This window comes from Passer montanus, unplaced genomic scaffold, assembly GCF_014805655.1.
Source record: "Passer montanus isolate IOZ18808 unplaced genomic scaffold, ASM1480565v1 scaffold15, whole genome shotgun sequence".
In the NCBI taxonomy this organism is placed as follows: Eukaryota; Metazoa; Chordata; class Aves; order Passeriformes; family Passeridae; genus Passer; species Passer montanus.
In genome coordinates this window covers 7861397-7883301 of record NW_024362051.1, presented here as the reverse complement: position 1 = coordinate 7883301, position 21905 = coordinate 7861397, and the positions used below count along the sequence as shown (strand labels likewise).

General features: G+C 40.8%; 1 protein-coding gene across 1 annotated transcript in view; it reads left to right on the top strand.

Annotated features, from left to right (window-relative positions):
* The window catches only part of ADAMTS2 (ADAM metallopeptidase with thrombospondin type 1 motif 2), a 175074-nt gene that overhangs the window by 117270 nt on the left and 35899 nt on the right, over window positions 1-21905 (top strand). The window contains exons 5-7 of the mRNA XM_039701755.1: window positions 8861-8944; window positions 19509-19665; window positions 20501-20606. Coding sequence (XP_039557689.1) covers window positions 8861-8944; window positions 19509-19665; window positions 20501-20606 — 347 coding nt within the window. The remainder of the gene's footprint in view (window positions 1-8860; window positions 8945-19508; window positions 19666-20500; window positions 20607-21905) is intronic.

Below are 21905 nucleotides of genomic sequence, written 5' to 3'. Positions count from 1 at the left end.
TCAGCACTGCAACTCCAGCTCTTGCCCTCATTGCTGGGTGGGTGCAAGGTGTAATTCTGTGTAGAACATGGATTTGGTCTCCTTTCCTGAGATTCACAGTGACTCCCCCATTGCCTTCTCTTCTACCTCTTTGAATGGTTGGGGGTTTTTGTTTATAAAATGAGCCCACTATAAAAGGCCTTGGGGTCCCTGGCTGTTAGGGGTCACATGTATGCAGTTTGTCTCTGATGAGATGTGTGGGTCCAAGGTCACTGAAAAAGAAGACAGCTACAAGCAGTTTCAGCTGTATTTTAAAATCTAATTGGAGATCCTCTCATAACCATCAGATGGTGTGTACCCTGCTGGATTTAGGATGAAATCAATTAGCTTCCTGTTGTAACAAGGCATAGAATCAATTAGCTTTGTATGGTAACGAGGTAGTAAGCATAAAATCAAGAATGCATGGTAACAAAATAAAATAATAGTGAAGGTATTTACTGGAGATAAAACAGGTCATCAAATAGTTGAATTTCTGAGGTTCCAAAAATGAAATAAATCTTAGGTGAATTGTCCCTCCTGTGGCAAGACATTACTTTCCCAGAAGCAACTCCCAGCATTGCTGTTTCTCCCACTGTGCTTGATCTCTTTGTGTGTGATGGTGTGAGCAGTTGTCCTTAACTAACTTTTCCCAGGGATCTTGGGTGGAACCCTACCACCAACCCAATCAAAACAATATATTTTTTTTTTTCCAAGCCCAGTGCAATGACTGTAAATTCAGTAAAATCTGTTTTGTGCAGCTTAAGTGATGTGTTACAGTCCACACCTAAAAGCCATGAAGTGAGAAAAAACAGGGGCTGGGTGTCCTGGCTATCTTGAATAGCTGTGCTAATATTTATCCCAAAGTTTGGAAATGAAGTCACTCCCAAACAAATGGTGATGGATGCCAGAGGATTTTTAACACGTTGGGCTGCAGCCACGTATCGTCTGACTGTGCGCCAGCCGTTCCACTGCAGTGAGCTCGGCCTCATGCCTCCCCTTTCTCATCCTCCAGTCACTTCCTCTGACAAAACTCTGGTTTCTCTTCACCTCCTCTCTTTTCTCTGCTCAGCACCATGGGGGCATTCAGCCACCTTTGGAAAAGATGCCACTGTTTTTGCTTTAGAGACCCTCGGCTGCCTCTTGCTTGCACTATTTTCATTTGCATGTCATGCTGTGTTTTTTCCTGGGAAGGATATTGGCCTGCACAGTCCTCTGCATTTCCAAGCGTGAGCCCACACATTGCACAAATTAACTTTGTATTTATAGCATGCAGGAGCATTTCCACAGAGGAGAGATATTTGGGTGGAATCTTGTAGTTCTGTAGTTACTCAAGAACATAGGAGGTAATTCAATTTCAGCAAGAAAGCATCTCAACCCCCCAGTAATTGTATCTGCTTGTACAATTGTTTGGGAAATACTAGAAAAGTGCAAGGCTAGAAGTGGTGTTGTACAATTACCTTGTTGCTTGGGAAAGAAAAGGTTTTCATTGAAGGATGCTCTTGGAGGAGGAGAAGGGAACTGAGTGGATGTCATTGAGCTGAATGGCTTGGATGGGTGCACTGATCAGAGCATAAAAATCTGGCTGGGTGGTCAAAGCCAAAGGGTGGTGGTAAATGGAACCAAACCCAGCTGGTGGCCAGTCCAAAGTGGTTTTCCCCAGGTCCAGCAGTGCTCAATACCAGTGATCTGGATTAGGGAATTGAGTGAAACTTCAGTTCATGTGCAGGTGACACCAAGGTAGATGGGAGTGTTGATCTGTTGGAGGGCTGGAAGGCTCTCCAGTGGGATCTGGACATGGCCTCAAGTTGCTCCAGGAGATGTTTAGATTGAATATTTGGAAAAATCCCTTCATGTTTGTCAAGCATTGGAACATGCTGCCCAGGGAAGTGACAGAGTCACCATCCCTGGAGATGTTTAGAAGATACTTGCATGTGGCACTTGGGGGATGTGATTTAGTGGTGGCCTTGGCAGTGCTGGGGTTGATGGTTGGACCTAATTATCTTAAAGAGCTTTTCTAACCCAAAGGGTTCACCCGTTGAAATGGGTGTTGTTGGTGCTGAAATTCACTGTTTCATAACCCTCTTAAAAGTAGTTTCCAGGATTAAGCAATTTTCTGGGGTAAAAATCTTTAAATTATTTTCAATCCCTTTACTATAAAAGGGCTGTTATTGAAATATTTTTATATATTCATGTAATAGATATATGGCCAAAATATTTATGATACTAAAGCCCATCTCCTCAATGTAGCTAAGTGCCTAATTGCTCTTATTTCAAAGGGAGATAGACCCTAAATAAGAATTATGCCTCACTCTGGGCTAGATTTATCTGAGTATTTAGTCATTTACCTGCCTTTGAAATCAGTAAGAATCAGTATTAAAAATTAGCTCATGGGATTATATATCCCCCAGCCTTCAAGTGAAACTTCAACTCCAGAACAAATACATTAAACAACTTTTCATTTGAATAACTGAAATCAATGAGAGTTATGCAGCTGGGGGCTTTGGAAAGTCCCTGGAGTCTTTCACCTGCATCTTTCAGCACTACACATGTCTTTGAAATTGTGGCCCTGAGGCGCTGCTGAATGTGTTATCTGTCCTCTTTAATAGGATGTACATGATACTACTATTATAGATGAGATTTCTGCTCTCGTATCTCTGCCTGATGAGGGATGAAGATTTGCAGGTACAGAACAGCAAGTCCCTAATGAGAGAAAAGGGCAGAAATGCCATCGGTTTCTAACTGACAGTTGGATAAAAACCTGAAAGCATGTCTAATTCAAGCTGCTAAAAAGAAAGTGATGATTGAATACATTGAAATAATGGTGCTCCCTGTCTTCAGAATCATGGTTTTTAAGCTAAAAATGCATTTCTTTTAGGCAGCAAGGATAGTTCAATAATGTAGAATTTGACTGGATTTTTGAAAATTAAATAATTCATAAGCTCCAATGCTCATTATTTAAAATCAGTTTATTTTAATATGGGCACTTTAAATTTGAACTAACTCTAAGAAGTTTCAAAAATAAAGAATGTAAGTCCAGCTCTATTCATCTGAGGGACTTCAGCTGTCCGTAGCTGAATTACAGCTTGTTTGAAAGTTTAAATATATGTATGTGAGTTAACTCCACATTTTGACTGTTCATTATAAACCAGTAGCTGTGACTGGTGTGAACAGTGTATAAAGAAGCCTACATGAGGTTATTTTTGTTCATTATCTTGATTGCCACCCTACAGTGGAAGCTGTAGTTGTTCTTGGGCATTCAGGGGTTCCTGCAGGAAAGACCCTCTCAGAACTCTTACAGGTTGTGCTCATTTTCACAGGGATTTTATTGCCAGTGTCAATTAGGTGAGCACTGCTCATTATTGGTACCTGGAATGTGCCTTGTTGCCCTAGCACACAGGTTTTGGTACTGTCCTCAAGGTAGAGGCTAGGTACTGTTAAAAGATAGATTTTTTTCTTTACTCCAAATACCAACATGAGCTTTAGCCACAAAGGTTTCAGCCAGGGACTTCTGAGTTGTGACAGTGTGGTTTGTGTGATGGAGTGTGGATAATTAGGATCAGCTTTCAAAATCTGTGTGCTTTTCTTTACCAAACCCCTCAGATTTGAAGAGGTTACCATATTTATTACTTTGACAACACACCCCTATCCCTTGTAGTAAAGTCATAAATCAGTCTGCTTAATTATTTTATGATGTTCATTTTATTAACATGATCTTGAGACAGTAATTCAGAAAAATACTGAGTCTGTTGGTGCAAAGGTAATTTACAGTGTTTAGAGAAACTTCTCACAGCAGTGGTTTATGAGCAGGAATGAGAAGTTCCAAGAGCCTGCGGGAGGAACTAAGAAAAATAAATTAGTCATGAAGTCAGAAAACAAAGTCTATGACCTTTCTAAAGCCAATGTTACAGTCGAAGATGAGATAGAGGCCCGTAACATGAAGCTACCTAGTGCCTTGCCAACACATCTGCTGGGGAATGTTTTTCATTTTGATCAGAAGCAGCTAACTTGGACTTGGTAACATCTACTGCCTCTGACACCAGGGAAGGTAAATCAGGACTTGGACTCATATTTGCATAGAAAATGTGAGATTCTTATCTCTGGTTCAAAATGTGCATTGCCAAGCTCTTCTAAAATTGCCCGGTGGATGTGGTTTTGAGCAGAATGATAGATGTTTTCCAAATGTGGGATCACAGTTTGACCTTTAAGTTTCATGTGTGTTGTGTGCTTTCATTCTTCTTTTTTTCCTTGTGATGCTCAATAAAGAATTCAGGAAAAAAAGAGAGTTCCTCTCTAAGGAAATGAGGAAATGCCTTGTAAGGACTAGAAAGGGAGACTAGGAGCCCTTGATTTTGCTGTATTGCTTTCTGTGTGACCATAGTACATCCACCAGAGGAATTGATGTAATGTTATTCCTGTGGGATTAAGATAAAGCTTTGGGAATGTCAGAAATGCTCATTTGGGATCTTCAAAAGCATAAAGAAGGTGATGAAAATCGAAGAGCACAGTGGTGTTTGAAGTGGGACCACAGAAAAATAAAGTGAGAGGGAAACACTTTTGGGAGGGTCAGATTACAGAAGTTTGTGCTCAGTATCCACCATGACATTTCTGGTTCCTACCCTGTAATTCAAACCAGACGTTTCTTACAGAAATAGACAATCACTGGATGCCCACCAGGCACCAAGGCTTTGCTGCAGATAATTATGAGCTGATGAATGAGCTGCATCTCAGGCTGGGCTCAACAATGGCTTGCCAGAAGCTCTGCCATCCTACAGGGAAGGAACTGATGCTCTCCAGCTTCTCTGGCAGAGATCCACACATGGTCCCAGCTCTGCCTGGGAGCACGTAGCCATCAGTAGTTCCTGCAGCAGTAGTTGTGTAAGGATGCTGGGTGATCAAAGAGTGGGCTAATCAGCTTGGATGGATCAGCAAACTGTGGTGGCTGCAAAACCAGATGACTCTTGGTTTGTGCCCTCTCCAAAGGATCAGATGTGCCCTCTGATGGCCTCTGGGGCTGGGTCAGGGCCGTTTGACACTGATGTAGCCCGAGGTTGAAGCAGTGAAATGTCCAGCAGGGCTGTGTGCTCAGGAGCCCAGGGCAGCAGCGCTCACCCGGGCGTGAGGAGCAATCCGTGGAGCTGCCTCAGGAAGAACCCAGTGGTTTGTGGTCCAGGAACAGTGTTGTGATGAAATGATCTGCCTTTTGCATAGCAGATACTAACAAAGTCTGCAAGGCTGGGGACTCCTTCAAACTGCATGAATGAGTTTGCTGATGATTTGCCAACATACGCAGATTATTCTCCTGTGGTGCATAGGTTAAATTAGGGATCCAGGGAACCACCTGACTTTGCCTAAAAATCCTGCCAGCTCTATCAGCAGGTAACCTGCTCTGCACCAAGACTAGCAGAACTGCAGGCTGTTGATTACTATTTGTGTTACAGGAGCTTTCAAAATTCCCTTTTAGGACCAGGCAATGCTTTGCTCAGTAATCAAAACTTTCAACTGCTTCTTTTACAAAGCACGAGGCACCTCACTGGTGCTTGGCTTGCCTTTAGCTTTTTGATGTATTCTATGTGCTTACTGTGCTGAGTTGAAACTTGCTCAAGGCAGAAGAATTATAAAATTAGCAGAGAGGGACAGATGAAAAAAAAGTAAATAAAGTCTTTGTTTTTCTCATGTAGCACCAATCTGTGCTAGCCTGATTTCTACACAGAAACTTTAAATAGAAATGTATGTTTTCCTTTGAAATATCCCAGAAAAAGAAACCAAAGATATCCCAAAATAGTTAGCGAACTACAATAGCTTGATGAAAGTGTCTTTACAGTGTTTCACTGTGCTTTGAATTCTTTGAGGTTTACCCAGCCTTCTTCATCACCCTCTACAAATGCTGAATCACTGTAGGACATCTAACAAGTTTTAATTCATTCACTGCCTTCAGTTCAGGAGCTGTGATTATGGGATGGTCTCTGTGTACTTTTTTTCTCCTATGCAGCAACTTAATTTTAGACTTACTGATCTAAGAACCACAGGAGATTGACTCTGGCTTTTCTTCTGTTGATATGAACCAGGATGTCCTGCTGAAGTACATGAAGATGCAGTGCTGGAAAAGTACTTGCAGTCTTTTCCAGAGCCGTGTGTATTTATTGCACAGACATCTGAACATGTATCTCCATTGTCTGGCTGTCTCTGCTTTCAAACACTAACTTTCAAAGTTGTGAGTTGCTCTCAAGCCTGGAGCTTTCTGATTGCACAGGCTGGTTGCTCATCTTCTGCCCTATACATTGAGCTGCATTGGCTTGACTCTGCTTTCCTGTTGAAATAAGAGGTGGAAATGTGGAGAATCTGAGCTAGGGATTGTGTTGGGCCTTTCAGTGTTTGCATTTTCATGAACCTCTGAGAGCACGAGGTTCGCTTGGATCTTGTATCTCTAACAGCTTCCTGAAACAAATAGGTGTGATTTAGACTGTGCTGAAAAAAGGGAAAAGTATCTATTTCAGCATGTTATGCATGAGCAGTAAGACACTCCTAGCTAACCACAGCTTAGGTCAGAGGAAGATGCTGGGCGAAGAGGGCTTGGATTCACCCTTATTAATGAAACCAAGGCCCAGAGCTTTGAATTGGCTTGCTGTCTTGCAGAAAATCCAGGATCCCAAGAGAAGCAAGCAGTTTTTTACAATGCTTGTGCTTTTCTGTTCATTCACAGTTTGTTTGTTAGATGTCATTTGCATGAATAGTCAAACAGTGTTTTAATTCTGTTCCATCAATGTTTTCAAGCCAAGTTTCCCTTTGGCACACAACAGCGATACAGTTGTTTGGTTACTCAACGATTGTTAAAAGAGGCTTAGGTTAAATTCTGGAAGTTAATGAGAGAGTGGTGTGCACCAATTTGGATTTTGCTTTATGAACTAATTAAATACTTATTTACATGCTGTGTTTACTGTCCTCTATGCACAGCAGTTTTTGTTTAATACTCATTTCATGTACAGGTAATTTGCAGCTTATTTCAACCTCATATCCTTGATGTGAGTACTCTCTTCTCACCACACAAAGAGGGAGGCAAATTAATATCCCTGCCTCCCTTGACAGTGTTCAAGGGTCTTTTTCCTGGGTGAAAGAATTTTTGTAAAGCAAAATGTGTTTATGTCTTACCTCTTTATAATCTGTGCTGAGCAATGGTCCTCAAAGTAAAAATAAGAGCGTTTTTAAAATTTCAGAATATAAAGTTAGTCTTCTAAAGTCTTATTTAAACATGCAAAGAGATGATCTGATTTCTAGAGGGGTTTTTTACAAAGCAGATTTGAACATAATCAGCTCCTTCTACCCGCAAGGAAGACAGAAGCCCCTGAGGCCACTCATAGCCATGGGCTCCTCATCCACCATCCTTATCCAAGGATCTGCTTGCACATCAACCACTAAGGAGCCTGCATCCCAGGCATCCCCCAGAGTGTTCCCCAGGTGTCCTGCAGGGTGTGAGCCTCCTCCTGGAGCTGTGGTTCAGCAGGACACTCAGGACTGTTGGAAACTTGGATGTCTACCAGGCATAAAATAAGGCTCTTCTGTCAAAAAATACTGATGAAACAAATTAAAATTCATTTTAAAATGTCAGTGGGGATTGCTTAGCAAAAACTACACTGATGTATTTAATTTTAATGGTTTTTGAAGAGATAAAATATGGGCCATTAAAACTGGGGCTGATTGAAGTAGCAGGACATTATTTACCATGTTTAAAATGAAAGATTCCCTGAAAGTTATTTATTACCTTGAAGTAATGAATCTATTTTGCAGGAATAAATGAAATCTAGGTCCATCCAGCAAAACAGTTCAGTGTGGTGAAACCTTTACCAAGAGAACGAGGTTTTAGGGAAGGAACTTGCCTTGCAGGGATCTCATCTGCCTCTTCTAATTTGTAAAGCTAAACCCCTGCCATTTGGCCAAGTCTCATGCAGTCTTCATCACTGAATACTTAAATCAGCCTCGTTAACAGTTAATATTTGCCCAGCTTGCCTGTAGCAGTGTTTCCTAAGTAATTGTTATTCATCCACATTTCATTCTCTACTCTAAATATTTACAGTTTTCTTTTCAGTGTTCCTGGGGTGATTTCCCCATGTGTGTGTTCAGTTATGTAGCTCTGGTATTAAAAAAAAAACAAAAAAAAAAAAAAAAAAAAAAAAAACCAAACAAAAAAACCAAACAATTTTAACTTGCTGGCATTTTGTAGCTTTTGTTCTACTTGCAAAGTTTACACACTGATGAGTTTTGACACACAATAAAGGCAGCTCATGTGCCTGACCAGCTTTTTGGGGGAGTGTGATATGATGGGTCCCAGATGGGAGAGTTACATGGTGCAGCTGAGCTGATCCAGTGAATGGCTCTTGGGAGAGAGGTCCTGTCTCTCTGCTCACTCTTCCCCTTCCCTATGCATGGTCCTGCCCAGCAGAGAGGTATTTGGGATTTTGCCTGGATTGCCATGCTCCAGGTTCCAGTGGGTACACATGGGTCAGCTCAGCTGCACGGTGTGGGTGCACCATGATAACTCCAAGTGAAATTAGGCTGACACTTCTATACCTGTTAATCTCAAGTCTCTTTATATATCTATATCATCTATATGCACATCTACGTATCTATCTCTCTCTATATTTATTTTAAATGATTCACTAAATTATGGCCTGTTGGGAGATTACAGCAGAGTTTGGAAAAAACCCCATTCCCTCTCTCATTAGTGGAGTTTTTCATGTTTTAAATATGATCACAAAGTGGTGTCTGGCCTAATGACAGAGCATAAAAGGTACTGGCTGTATCACTGCCTTCATAGTTACCATTGTTAAAGCACTGAACTCTTTTGCAGGTTAATGAAATTTATCATGATGAGTCCCTGGGTGCTCACATTAACGTTGTCTTGGTGAGGATAATCCTGCTGAGCTACGGCAAGGTAAGGAAAGGTTAATTTAAATGGATGATATCAATATCTATAGACTTTATTCTTTTATGAACAGTGCAGTTACTGGGGACATGTTTTGTTTTGTATTTTAATCCATATATATTATCCTTACTAGTCTGTGAATATAAAGAACTTTCATGTTTATATATATCTGTTTATCATTTAAACTTTATATTTCAAATAATTTCAATTTCTTCTGGGTTTTCCCTTTGTCATTTGAAGTTACTGCTTAGCTCTGGCAGTCTGTCTTTTCACATTTGTTTGGAATAGTCCATGAAACATAGAGAACACTTTAGCTCCTAAAGAAAACACAATGTGTTCTGGTTCAACTGTATGTAAGTAACAGTAAACACAAGGTCAGTTCTGCAAGATGCTGAGGGCTACGGCCGCTTTCTAAGAACTCATTTATACTTGTGCTTATTATCAGGGGAGCTACACATGTGCTTAAAGTTAAATGGGTGTTCTGTGGAATAGGGGCCAGAAGGCAAGAGCTCTGCAGATCAAATCTGTAATTAAAAATATCAAGTGTTCTTTCTCTCAGTTTCTGTGGAAGGGGTTGCTCCACAGACAAAACTTGGGTAAAGAGGGACAAAATGTTAAATGGGTTTCAAAAGCATTGGTCTGTTCAGTACTTGTGTCCTGTTACTGCCAAGTCATTCCATGGGAACAAGAACAGGACATTTCAAGTACGTTGATAACTGCTTTGGTTAAGGACATGTGATTTTAGTGCTCTCCAATGCAGCATCAGGCCCAGCTGCTCAGAGCAGAGTGTTAATGTCTAATGCACCTTCCTGTGACTGGAGTGCTGGGATTTCCAAGTTACATAGTAAACCTGGATTCTGATGATCCATGTCTGTTCATGGAAATTGCTGGAATGCTGTCAGCAAAGAGCCAGTGCAGATGGTGAAGCTCCACTGGCATTCACCAGCTTACCCTGCTCAATACCAGCTGAGAATTTTCCTTCCTGGTGCAAATGAGGGAGCTCTCAGGTTTAGTCTAGACTCTGCAGGAGACTGATTACCTGCATACAGGTTAAATTTTTCTGTTGGAGGTTCCCCATCTGAGAACTAAACACACCAATGCCTCTCTGCTTTTCCTGCAGTGATGATGATGATGATGTAGTTATGCACTTTGGATAAACTTAATCAGATATATGTCCTAAAATAAATGTAAAAAAAGTCATCTTTGCCATTTTGTGACTGAAAGTTCATGGAGTGTGTAGTTAAGATTGAATTAAAAAATGGTTGAAATATCCTTGTCATTGCTGTAATGGCAAAAATTTGATTGCAAATTGACTTATGAATCTCATACAAATCTGATGTTGCAATACTGGTGGAAGCCAGCAGAATTAGTACCTGGGCTAGTCACTTTGCAGTCCTTAGTTCATGGGTATTTCATAATTGTTATGTGTTTAGTATTATTCGTCTTTAGCCCTATAGATCTACCTCAGTGTGAGCTCTGGTTATTTCTGCCAGTTTCCAGATGGCAGATAGTGGCTACAGCAGTCATCATTCCATCTTAAGGATCTTTGTTTTCTTGTGAAGAGCAAAGCTTTGTCAGTTTATAATTTGAAAGTTACCAGTTTCATATTCTTTAGAGAGGAGAGTTGAGATGGAAGACAAAAGCCATCATTTTTTGGCAGGTCTTTTGCCACATCACAGAAGTAGCATTTGCAGGTCTGTGTAATCTGCTTCTGGATTCTACATCCACAATCTGCAGTGGACAATGCTTTAGCTTCTGAGTTGTCCTGCTGGTTTCACTGGAATAATTCTGCTATCACAAGCTTTCCCCAAAGACAATTTCTCTTGTATTTCCATATCTGAGTCTTTTTTATGTGAAAGATAATCTATAGTTTTCTAACAATAGCTAAAAGCATGTATAAAAGTTATCATTCCAGAGCTCCTCTGCTTTATGACGTGGGAACCTGCAGGCCACGGGTGTAGAAGAATACATCCTTTTCTGTCATGTTTTTAAAATTCCTGATCAGAGGACTAGTACCAGGGATTAGGAAAGTGAGGAGAATTTTCTTTAAAGGTTTGGGATACTTTAGCAATGGAAAAGCAGAGAGAAGCGTATAGTTCTTATTTTCTGAACCTGTTCTGAGGAATTAGAACAAAGCCTTGAATATTTTACTGTCCCACACATGAGCACTAACAATTTAGGAAACTAAATATTCAAAATACATAGTATTAAGTAGGGTATGTGTACAAGTTAAGGCAGTGCATGAATGAAGTAGTGTGGTTGGCTTTACAACGTGAAAATGTTATCCCAGTCTTGTTTGAGTAAGCATTTCTTTTGAAAGCATGGAGCTAATATCTTCAGATTCATTTGCTTCACTGCAGGCAATTTATATATATTATCAAGGGTGCCATTTAAATAATCATAATAATTACATTATGGTTCTGTAATTGATGAAGTATGTACCATCAACGTCAGGTTTATGACAGCACTCTCAGCTATTGCCAATTCTCCACCCCTGAGCAGCCTTCTACTGTATTGTGGGTTTTTCAGACAATTATATTATTTTATACAATATGTCATCTGTTGATAAGAATAATATGGACAATACTTGAGTTGCATAGCAACCAACCTTTCACTGGTTCTTGCTTGAAGGTACTCCACTCTTTCGAATGTACTTATATTTTAATATTCTCAAACACAGGCAACTGTGTGTGCAGAAGTTTCAGTAATTTCAGGAACAGCATTAATTGCCTGTGTAAGATGAAAAATGGAAGATATTCCTTAGTGATCACATGCTGAAATTACTTCAGGGACAAATTCAAAAATCTGACATGGTTTTACTGAATTAGCACTTTGTGTGAGTTATCACCTCAGGGCTTTGAGGGGGTGGCAGGTTGAGCCCTGCCAAGAGCACCAGGCTTGGGCTGTGGCTGGGTGGGTGTTTGGGGAGCATGCAGAGTGTGGCTGGGCTGGGGCTGGTGCAGATTTGCAGGACTTTGCAGGAGCTGCCAGCCCTTCCCTGACTCCCCACTTTTCTCTTAGTACTTCCTACAAGTTATGTACCACAGACTGATGTGAAGGCTTCAGCTGTGCCTTGCTGCTGCCCACTCATTTATCAATTCCATCATTAGGATAGAAAACTGTGTTCTGCAAAGCTCCATATTTGTGTTGGCTTCAGAAGCCACAATGCATTTCTCTGCATTTTCTTGGCATTGACTTCCAAAGTCACTGGCTTTTTTGATGGGATGGGATACTGCAAATAAGTAAACAGGGTACATGCAGTGCATTTTTCTTCAAATGGGAAAGAGATGAGCTGGCTTGCTTCTGCCTTTTTGACTTCAGTAGTAGGAAGATTGGTTCCAAATTTTGGCATCTGTGGATATATTTGAGATTAATATAATTCAATGTTTGTGCGAATTATTCGACTTAGACCTATTTTGGTTGTAACAGCTCTGTGATACAGCTAGCTCTAGAATACTCAGGGAAACAAGCAAAGCAACCATGAGCACCAAGTGCAGAGGAGGTTGCAAGAGATGAGCTGAGCATGCATTTAAAAACCCTGACTGGTTATTCTAAAATTTGTTTGGAAACATTCAAATAGTGAGCACTGCATAAAATCCTCTCATCGCCTCTTTGAGGTGAATGAATAAAGATTATTATTCCCATTTTACAGCTAAAAAAACAAAGATGTTAAGTGTTATTTTCCAAGGCCACACGGAAGGCCACTGGCAGGCTGGGGATAAGACCTCATAAATTCCTGGCTGCAGCCCCACGCTCTGTCCACTGACAATGGTGACTCTGTGTGCAGATGAGCTGCCCTTGCACAGCACAGAGGAAAGCACAGGTTAGCTGGGATGGATGTAATTAATACAGTGATTAATGAAAAAACACTTGGAAAGAATTTTGCAGGGACTGCAGGGGTTTCAATAAATGCAGCCACCTGAGGATTTGTGAGGGTTATTTCTTGGGAAATGTGAGTGTGGCAATGCAGGACACCCCTGAGCTCTCCTTTGGCACCATGCACAGCCCGGGTGTATTCAACCTGGAGCAGGGTGGGATGGGCTGAGGGATGCTGGCTCTGCTCTGTGGCATCTGGAAATGCAACCAGGAGGGAGAGAAACCCCACATAAGCTGTAAACCAGTGTCGGCATCATAACAAGTGGTTGGACTCTGACCATGTGTTAGCTTGAGTGAAAGAGGAACCTGACTGCCACAGCAGAGAGCCCCTCAAATGGCTTAGAGGGGGAAAAAAACCCAAATGACTTTGAGGTAGCAGTTTAGGAAGAAGGTGATGTGGGGTGGATGCCTGCAACCTCATAGCACAGGACTGATCAACTAAGAAGGACTTTTCAATTTTGTATGTCTGAGATAATAACAGAGCTCCTGCTGCCTTCATTTGGGACAGTGGTTTACCTTTGATATTTTCATAGCATGATTCTCTCTTTATCTCTGCCATCTGACCTTTTCATGTCTAAGCTTGATGCAAGCAGGGGAGATGTTCTTGGTTCAGCCAGGATGGAAGTGCTAGTTCAGGCTGAGTCAGGTTCTTCTTGATCTCTGTTTCCCATAAGGCAGACTTGGAAGCACAAATCAGGTTTCTTTCTTGAATCTGGTGTTCGTCCTTACTATTTTGCTGTTGACCCTGCTGTTTCCCAGGAGGGAAAGGGATGAACATCTCCACTTACCTCTGCCTCTCCCAGGAAGGTGCAAAGACTCTGGCTGAGAGCACCTTGTGTCTGACAATGCAAGGAAGTTGCTAGCTGCACATTAGGGCCATGGAATAGCTGTGCTTGGAATGGACCTCTGGACATCATCCAGTCCAACTGCCCTGCTCACAGCAAGGTCACCTGGAGCAGGTTGTTCAGGACTTTATTCAGCTTGGTTTTGCATATTTCCAGAGACTCAATAACCTCTCTGGACAACCCTTCCAATGTTTGGCCACTATTCTGGTAAAACTACAGTAACAATCCTAAAGGCTTTTTTTTTCTTGCCCATTGCCTCTTCTCCTTTCCCTGGATCCCACTAAGAAGACTGTCTCAGTCATTTATTCCCTGCTCAATAGGTATTTATATATTTTGAGATCTTCCTTAGCCTCCTCCAGCCTCTCCTTGTACTAGGTCACAAATGTGAGTTGAGTATCTTATTTTTCCACTGATATTGGCAGATGCAGAAGACCTGAAAGAATCAGCAGGAGTCAAGCCCTGGCTTTACAAATGTGTCTGAAGATGGAGTTGTTGACCCCAGCATTTGGCCATATCCAGTAACCAGCTCTGCACAGGCTGAGTTGCAAGGCCAGGACCTACATATGATGTACCATTTTGGCAGCTGTTCATATTTTTTCACTGTTTTCATATGTTTCATATGGGGATAAAGAGAAGAGATACTGCCTCTCTGTTTTTTATCTGGGTGAATTGTTGAATTCCCTTATTTATATATTACACTTAGAGTTTATAATTTCCCAGTGTGTTTTGTTGAGTCCTTGAAGAATGTGAAGCTGGCTGATAGCATAAACAGTACTTTGTACTCCTGATCTGCTTACATTTATACAGAATTAGATACTGAAAAATGTTTACAAACCGCTGCCATAAGAAAGACTTACAAATCCTTTGAATGCAAAATGACAGTTTGCTGAATGAGCTACTTTTGTTAGTTTGGTTACCATGGAAGTTCAATAATTGTATTTATTTATCTTTTTCTTGTCTGGTTCAGGATGAGAGAAGAATATAGGAGTTCTAATCCAATATCCAATGAGCAACAGAAGTGCCAAGTAGAAGCAATGTAAACAGTGTGTTTTGCAGAGACTTTACACATTCAGGAAGGGAAAGTAATATGTTAAATTGTTTCCTGAACGTGTGCACTGCTGTGGTCCAACTTCTCCTACTAAAGTTTGAAGCCTGTCATGTTAAGAATATTTCTGCTTCTCCTGGAGCTACTGAAGAGCTGCAAAGCCTTCTCCGTTGGTTCTCTTGGAGCACCACCTAATGGATGAGTTAGGAAAGGTTCCAAGCTTCTGACCAGTTTAAATTTCTTACGTTCTTATCACCAGGTACCTGCTCATCATCACTTTGCGAAGTTGTACCCAGTGATGCCAAATATCAGATGAATAAAACATTTGTTTAAGCAGAGCTGCCATTCCGTGTGTGACACCAGTGTGTCTTTCACATGGGCTGGCAGCTTGAGCATTCTTGAAAGGCTTGGGTAGAATATAGACTAAATTTGCAGTTTTCTTCTAAGATAACATAGACATCATTAAACAAAACAAATTACATATTTCTTCCTTGCCCCACAACCTCCACAAGTATTTGAAGGACTTTCCACAGCTTCATTAATGACTTCTTCAATGTGTTCATATAAGAGAACTGATAACTTCCCAAAAGATATGACAGACAGCAAAGAAAGTTCAGGCACCTCTCTGGCTTTCAACCATTTCTTACTGCTCTGCTTTGCCTCTTTGTATGAATGGTAGTTGCAACTCAGACATCTTCTATTTTTATTTACTTTTTTTGCTGTTGTTGTTTTGGTTTTTTTTTACTGCTTCCATCTAAGAAGGGAGTGGAGAATAAATGAAGGCAGAATCAAAAAAAGGAAGGAAAATGTGTAGCATTGGTAGATGTTGAGTTTCCCAGAGAAAAGGCCTCAGCTAGTTCTGTAGGGCAGACTGTCCTCGTCACCCTCTGTGGTGTCTCCTTGCCTGGGGGATGTTTTCCCAGCTGAGCCCTTTCCACTTCTTGGCCAACATCTCCATCTGTTTCCATCAGCAGTTCACAGATTTTTTGCTTTTCTTGCTGTGAGAAGGAAAGTTTCTCTTTCCATTGGCAGTTTTCCTGCTGATCAGCTGAGTAATGCTCTCCACAGGCCTGCTGTCCTGCTTGGAAAGAGGTCCTTCCCAGCCAGGCTAGAGCTCCCAGCCAGCTGCAGGACCTGCGAGTTCCTGGCAGTGTGAGCCCTTTGCTGGCCAAGAGTAACACCTACACCTCTTCTCCATGTGCAGCCTGCTGGCCCCCAACTTCCCCTTTTTGCTGTGTGATAAAGAGGGATTTTACCTTTCAACCCTTATTACAGCACACAGCTCATCTCTTTTCCTCTTTCTCATTTGCTTTGTCCACTTAATAAAGGGTTTGGCTCTGATGAAAGCCTACATTGACTTCCAAATGAAAATATTATTAAGTGTTATCTGATATATCTACAAGAGTAATTTTTGGACAACATCCTTGTAAAACATATGACATCTGCCCTGTCAACTAACAAGCTCTGCCTGGTGCCATGATCTCCTAAGCTCCTTTCTTCAGGACAGCAGCATTTATCTGTAAAGGCAAGGCAGCTGGAAAAGTGGATAAAATTCTATATAAAGGCATGCCTGGCTTAGGAAGTCTTTGATCCAAAGACCACTGGAACCTTGGAGGTTCTTTGGAAGGAAACACTACCTCGAATTCCCTTCCCTGGCCATACCATTGCCTGCTGTGAGGAGAGGACCATGGTGTTCGTGGTTCTTCAGTCTCAGGCAGTGCAGTTGCACAGCACAGTGAGCTTGACTCACTGATGGTTCCCTGGCCATGCAATAGTTGCTGTTAGCACTGTTGGAACCTTTCTGATCTGAAAGTCTCTGGAAAATTGTGGAAAGTGGGTGTACAGGTGAAAATTTGCTAGGAATCAAGTGGGTTTCTGTCTTCAGGCTGCTGCATTACAGTGAGGAAAAATAAGGGATTAGTGACCAGGTGATCTGAGTGCTCAGTGGACTTGGGGTACTCAGCAGGCAGACTCAGTTTTTCCTCTCACTCTTTGGAGTCCTCCTCACTTACAGACTTGCTACTTACATTCATAGCACATGCACACTCAAAATAATTGACTTCCTACTGGATGTCTTGTTTCCCAACTTAAAGAACAGTAAGGCTCAGTTTTATGATGTTAAAGTTGTGTCATTGGCAAAAAGTTGGGTCAGCTTAAACATGTTTTATAGGACTTGTGTGTTCTCAGTTTCCCCTTTTATGTGAAAGGGTTTTTTTGCTTTCTCCCTGCTGTGTTGGATGCCAAAACCGCACATTGACCAGTTGGTCCAACTTCATCTGCTTGAAGACAAACTCTAAAATCAGTGTTTTGATAAGTAAGCATTGAGGTTCTCCTGGACTGAGCCTGTGGTTTTGCTCTTGGAATGGACTCAGAACACAGTGAGAGAGTTGTTGACTCGTGGCAGATGCCAGGGCAGTGCCTGAGCCACGGGAGCTGCTGCTTTGCTGTGCCAGACTGCTCTGGCCCCTGGCAGACTCGATGTTAATCAGAGCAGTGCTGAAACCTGCTCTCTTCGTTCATTCAGAGACAAATATTCTGCTTTTGTGATGGACTCCAACGACAAGGGTTTGGTTTAGCAGGCAGGGAAGAGATGACAGAGGACAGCTATAAAGCAGTGGTTATTAGGAAATAATTGACATTTTATTTTCTATGCTTTTTTGCTGATCATGCAAATTCAAAACTTCTTTTCAAATAATTGGATACCCTTAAACAAAGCATATGTTGATAGGGTGTGTGTTTTCATTGTTTTCTGATCATTGTGTCTTAAATGATGCAATTTTTCATTTAGTAGAATGTACACAAGGAGGTCATTATGAAATAACGAAGTATTAGCAAACATCAGAAAATATTAGAAAACTAGAGGTTTCTCAACTTCATTTTTCAGCATTCTTTGCTTTTGAGTCTTGCAGTCTGATTCTTTTATTGAGCTCCTTGAAGGAATTTATCTTTTTTGTGCTGTTTTAGAGAAATAAGAGTGAAGGTGATATAGATAAGTTTTGTGTTTGTCTGCTTGTTTGTTTTTGTTTTACCACTGATGGATGTTATGAAAGACCTCAGCAACAGTCAAACCCTGTTTAACAGACTAGGATTTTTCTTGAAGAGCCAGGATTTTGGCCTGTATAGTGACTCAAAATTTGTTTAAGTATGTTCTTATAAATATACAAAGATTCAATAAAGGCACCACAACTGTCCCGCCATTTTAAATACAGTTATTAGTTCAATTTCCAAGGGAATTATGGCTGGAAGCAGCATGATCCAGCACAGGATTATATTACAACTTTTTCATTCCACAGTGATATCAGAATCCAAATTGTGCCTCTATTTGGTTTATAAATTTGTTTTTCTGAACATTTGCAGAATTGTAATATCTTAGTTTTGCCAAAATCAGACCTCAGTTTGGCAGACACTTCTTTTATCAATTCCAGTTGTTCTTCCACAACCCTTTGAGGATTTTCTTTTTCATGTAGTCAATACTCTATGTACTCCATCATGCATTCAATTAGAGGACACGTCAAATACATCTGTATTTAAACATGAATTGTATTACTTCTCTCTTATTTTTGGCCTAGGCTAAGTTTTGCTCTACATTAAGTATTTTGGAATGACAAATGCTTGCAGTACAGTATAGCATCTAAACTGTAGTGGGTTTTGTTATGATTACAGTGTTGTCATGGCAATATAATTTTTGCAAATGAAAAGCCAGGGTTCACATCTGTAGTTCTTACAAATCCTGGAAGTCCTGAGACAGGTCAGTTAGTCATACATTTTACATCATCCCACATACAATAAGCTTTCTAAAGTCTTAGCAGTGTACAGTATCAAGCTGAAGTAGCTGGGAACTCCTAAGAAAATACTACTGAAAAAAAAAGGCAAATGTAATAGTCGGATTTAAAAATGCTTTTCTCTTCCTTGCTCAAGAGAGCTGTTCTTTGCTCCTCACCTAACACACCAGCTCACTGGAGCCAGCCAAGCTGTATCAGTTCACCACCCATGTAACGTGTGGTTTACATGGAGAATGGCATCTCTCAGTGGGAAGTTGTCTTCTACCTTCTGAATGATCTTCAGATGAGTAATGGGATAAAGAAAATGCAATTTTAAAGACAGTCACTGAGAAAGTCCATTTCTGGAAGTAATTAGTCAAGTACAGCTGAAAAAGTGCACTTGGTTTTACACCAACAGAGCATCCAGGAGCATGTCAAGGTCTGACAGAATGACCTAAACAGCTCCATTTCATGACAAAAGTAGTGATAGACAGGACAGAGTGCTGGCTCTCTGCAGTTGTTGTAATAGGCTTTTCTTGGCCATTAGGCATTGATCTTCCTTGGGTCAGTCTCTCCTGGTTGAGACTTTGAGACTCTTGTTGTTCCAAAAGGAACATGGGCTCCATCAGGAACTGTATAGCCAGACTGGAGGTGATGGTAAAGTGATGATTTCTATGAAATCATCTTCTAGGTTTCTAGAAATCATCTTCTGTGCCAGGGTGGCATAGAAATAATAAGCATGCACAACCCAGTATCAGTTTTGTCATTAAAAACCCATCTTTTTATTTCTCATCTATTTTTAAATTTTGTTATGTCTTAGATCTCATTAAATGCAGAAATCACAATCTAACCATGAACTTTAGCTATTTTCTTGCTTTCTTGATCCAGTAAAATTTGTTTCTGAAGTGTAAGTATCTCTTAATTAAAAACAAACTTATAATGGAAATGGGATGTCCAGTCAAGTGGCTGAAGAAGTTGGGAAAAAAATGGCCCACGCTTTTAATAAATGACTCTTGGTGTGTCTTTTTTTCCCTGTGTGACTGCAGTCTATGAGTCTGATAGAGATTGGGAACCCCTCACAAAGCCTGGAGAACGTGTGTCGCTGGGCCTACCTGCAGCAGAAACCCGACACTGGGCACGCCGAGTATCACGACCACGCCATCTTCCTCACCAGGCAGGATTTCGGTCCATCAGGCATGCAAGGTGTGTGTCTGGCTTTGTTTTGCATTTGCATTTATTACCAAACCATGCTAGTCATGTAAAGCTTAATTCTATCTCTTTTGCTGAGCTGTGCTCAGTGTTTTCTTTCCACAAGATCTCTGCACTGGGCCATTTTCAGTTGGCCCTGCTTTACTTGTTATTTGATCCTTTCTCACTGATTACCTATTGCATCATTGCTGTGATCTCACTGAAGCAAAGAAAATGGGATACATATGTAAACAGTCCTGGAAATGCCCAAAGAAAGATAAAGAAGAATAGATTTTGTGTTAAAAAAGTTCCAAAGCCGTTACTGAGTTACAGCTGATTTGCAAGAAATGTGGTAATGGAGAGGTGTGGAGCAGCAGGGCCAAGCGCTGTCCCCTTTTTCTGTTTTTCAGACCTCTCTGTGAGATCAGGTTTTTCACCAGAGGGGAGAAATCTCAGAGCTTTCCCATTCATTTTGAGTTGGCCAGAACTGCTGTCAACACAGGGCTGGGGCTTTGCTCCCTTAGGGCTGGTATTGGGCTCCTCCATACAGCAGCACATGGTGTCCTTTGCCTCTGTTGTCTTATGCACTTTAAAAAGGCAATTGTAGGGCAGACCAAGAGGTGACAAGAATTTTCTTGGTGAGCTAGGAAGTTTTCATTTGTTCAAGGTTGGTTTCACCTGTTTCACAGATGAAGGAGAACATTGTTAAATGTTTGGGGGCAGAAGTCTTGAGAGGACCACTTCAACTATGCTTGTGTCATAACAAAGGACAGGGCTCACCCTAGAGCTTCCCACCACGTTGATTTTTCTGTACTTGTTCATTTTCTGAAACCCTTGGTGTTTCTCACAGGCTATGCTCCTGTCACTGGGATGTGCCATCCTGTCCGAAGCTGCACTCTCAACCATGAAGATGGTTTTTCATCTGCATTTGTGGTGGCTCATGAAACTGGACATGTGTGAGTACAACTGGACATCTGTGTTGTGCCTTAATGGCTTTTGGTACAGACAAATGCTGATGACATTGGACAGATGCAATTGATGTTAAGAAATAATATTTAGGGTTAGCTCTGGTTTTAGGACTCAGCTCTCACAAAGCTTTTTTTATGATCTTAAGTAAGCTTTATATTTTGGGATTTTCAGATGGGAAAAAAGAACTAATACCAAGATATCTTCCAGGGCTGCTGTGGGACTAGGTTGAATGATGTATTGTAGTCTCCTGGTGGAATTATAAAGTGCCCATAATAAAGAAATATGAATTCACTGAGTCAGTGGAACACAGTATTCTTGTAAGCAATCCATACTAAATAAGCCCATAGTCTGTATATGTTTCTGCTGATAAAGGAAACAATACAGTATACAATAAAGTATAGAATGAGGTGCCAAGCATTGCAGTTACAACTGTTCTATATTTCTCGTATAAAAAATGCAATCATTTTACCTGCTGACGTGATTTGAACCCATGCCTGGGCAGCAGTTGTCAGAGCTTTGGTTTTTCCCCTATCTTTTTAGTTTCCCTGTTTTCCCTCCAGAGAACTCCCACTGATTTCCCATTTTCTCTTTGGTAGAATAACAGTTACCAGAAGGCTTTTTCTGAACAGTTTCCATCAATTCTGTTTTCCCTAAGAAAGCCAGCAGGCCCTTTCTCTTTTTTTTTTAACAATAAAGTGCCAAAATTTATTGAAATCACCATAAACATGTCTTAGTTAGACAGAGACACCTATTTGAGACTCAAATAGTATTTGATTCCAGAATTTTTGAATTAGGAATGAAAAGAACACAATATGGGTTTTAAAAAAGACACCACTGCAGAAAGTTTGTAGTCCCTCAAGTCATATTCAGACCCAATCTGTTAATTTGATTTAACTATGGACAGATACTGCCCATGTTAGTCCAACAGTGCTTATTAAAAATGCAATATAAGAACCTAACAAAGGAAAGGAGCAAATATATTAATAATAAATCCAAAAAGAAATTTTAAACTGTCTGTAATTTGGGGTAATTTTCTAGAAAGCATCCACCACTTTCCAGGCTGTTTCACATTTAACAATGTGGGATTGCTCCTGGGCAACAGCAGCAGCTTGTCTGAACTAGTTTTCTGTGTGATGCCTTTCTTTATTTCCATGCAAAAAAGTCTGCAGTTGCAAAATACTTTGAATCAAGCTAAGGTGTGATTTTTTTAGAAGTTATATAAAGCCCTGAATAGCTCCAAATTAGAGCCTGGGAACATTTCTGTTAGTATTCGTGGAGGGTGGGCA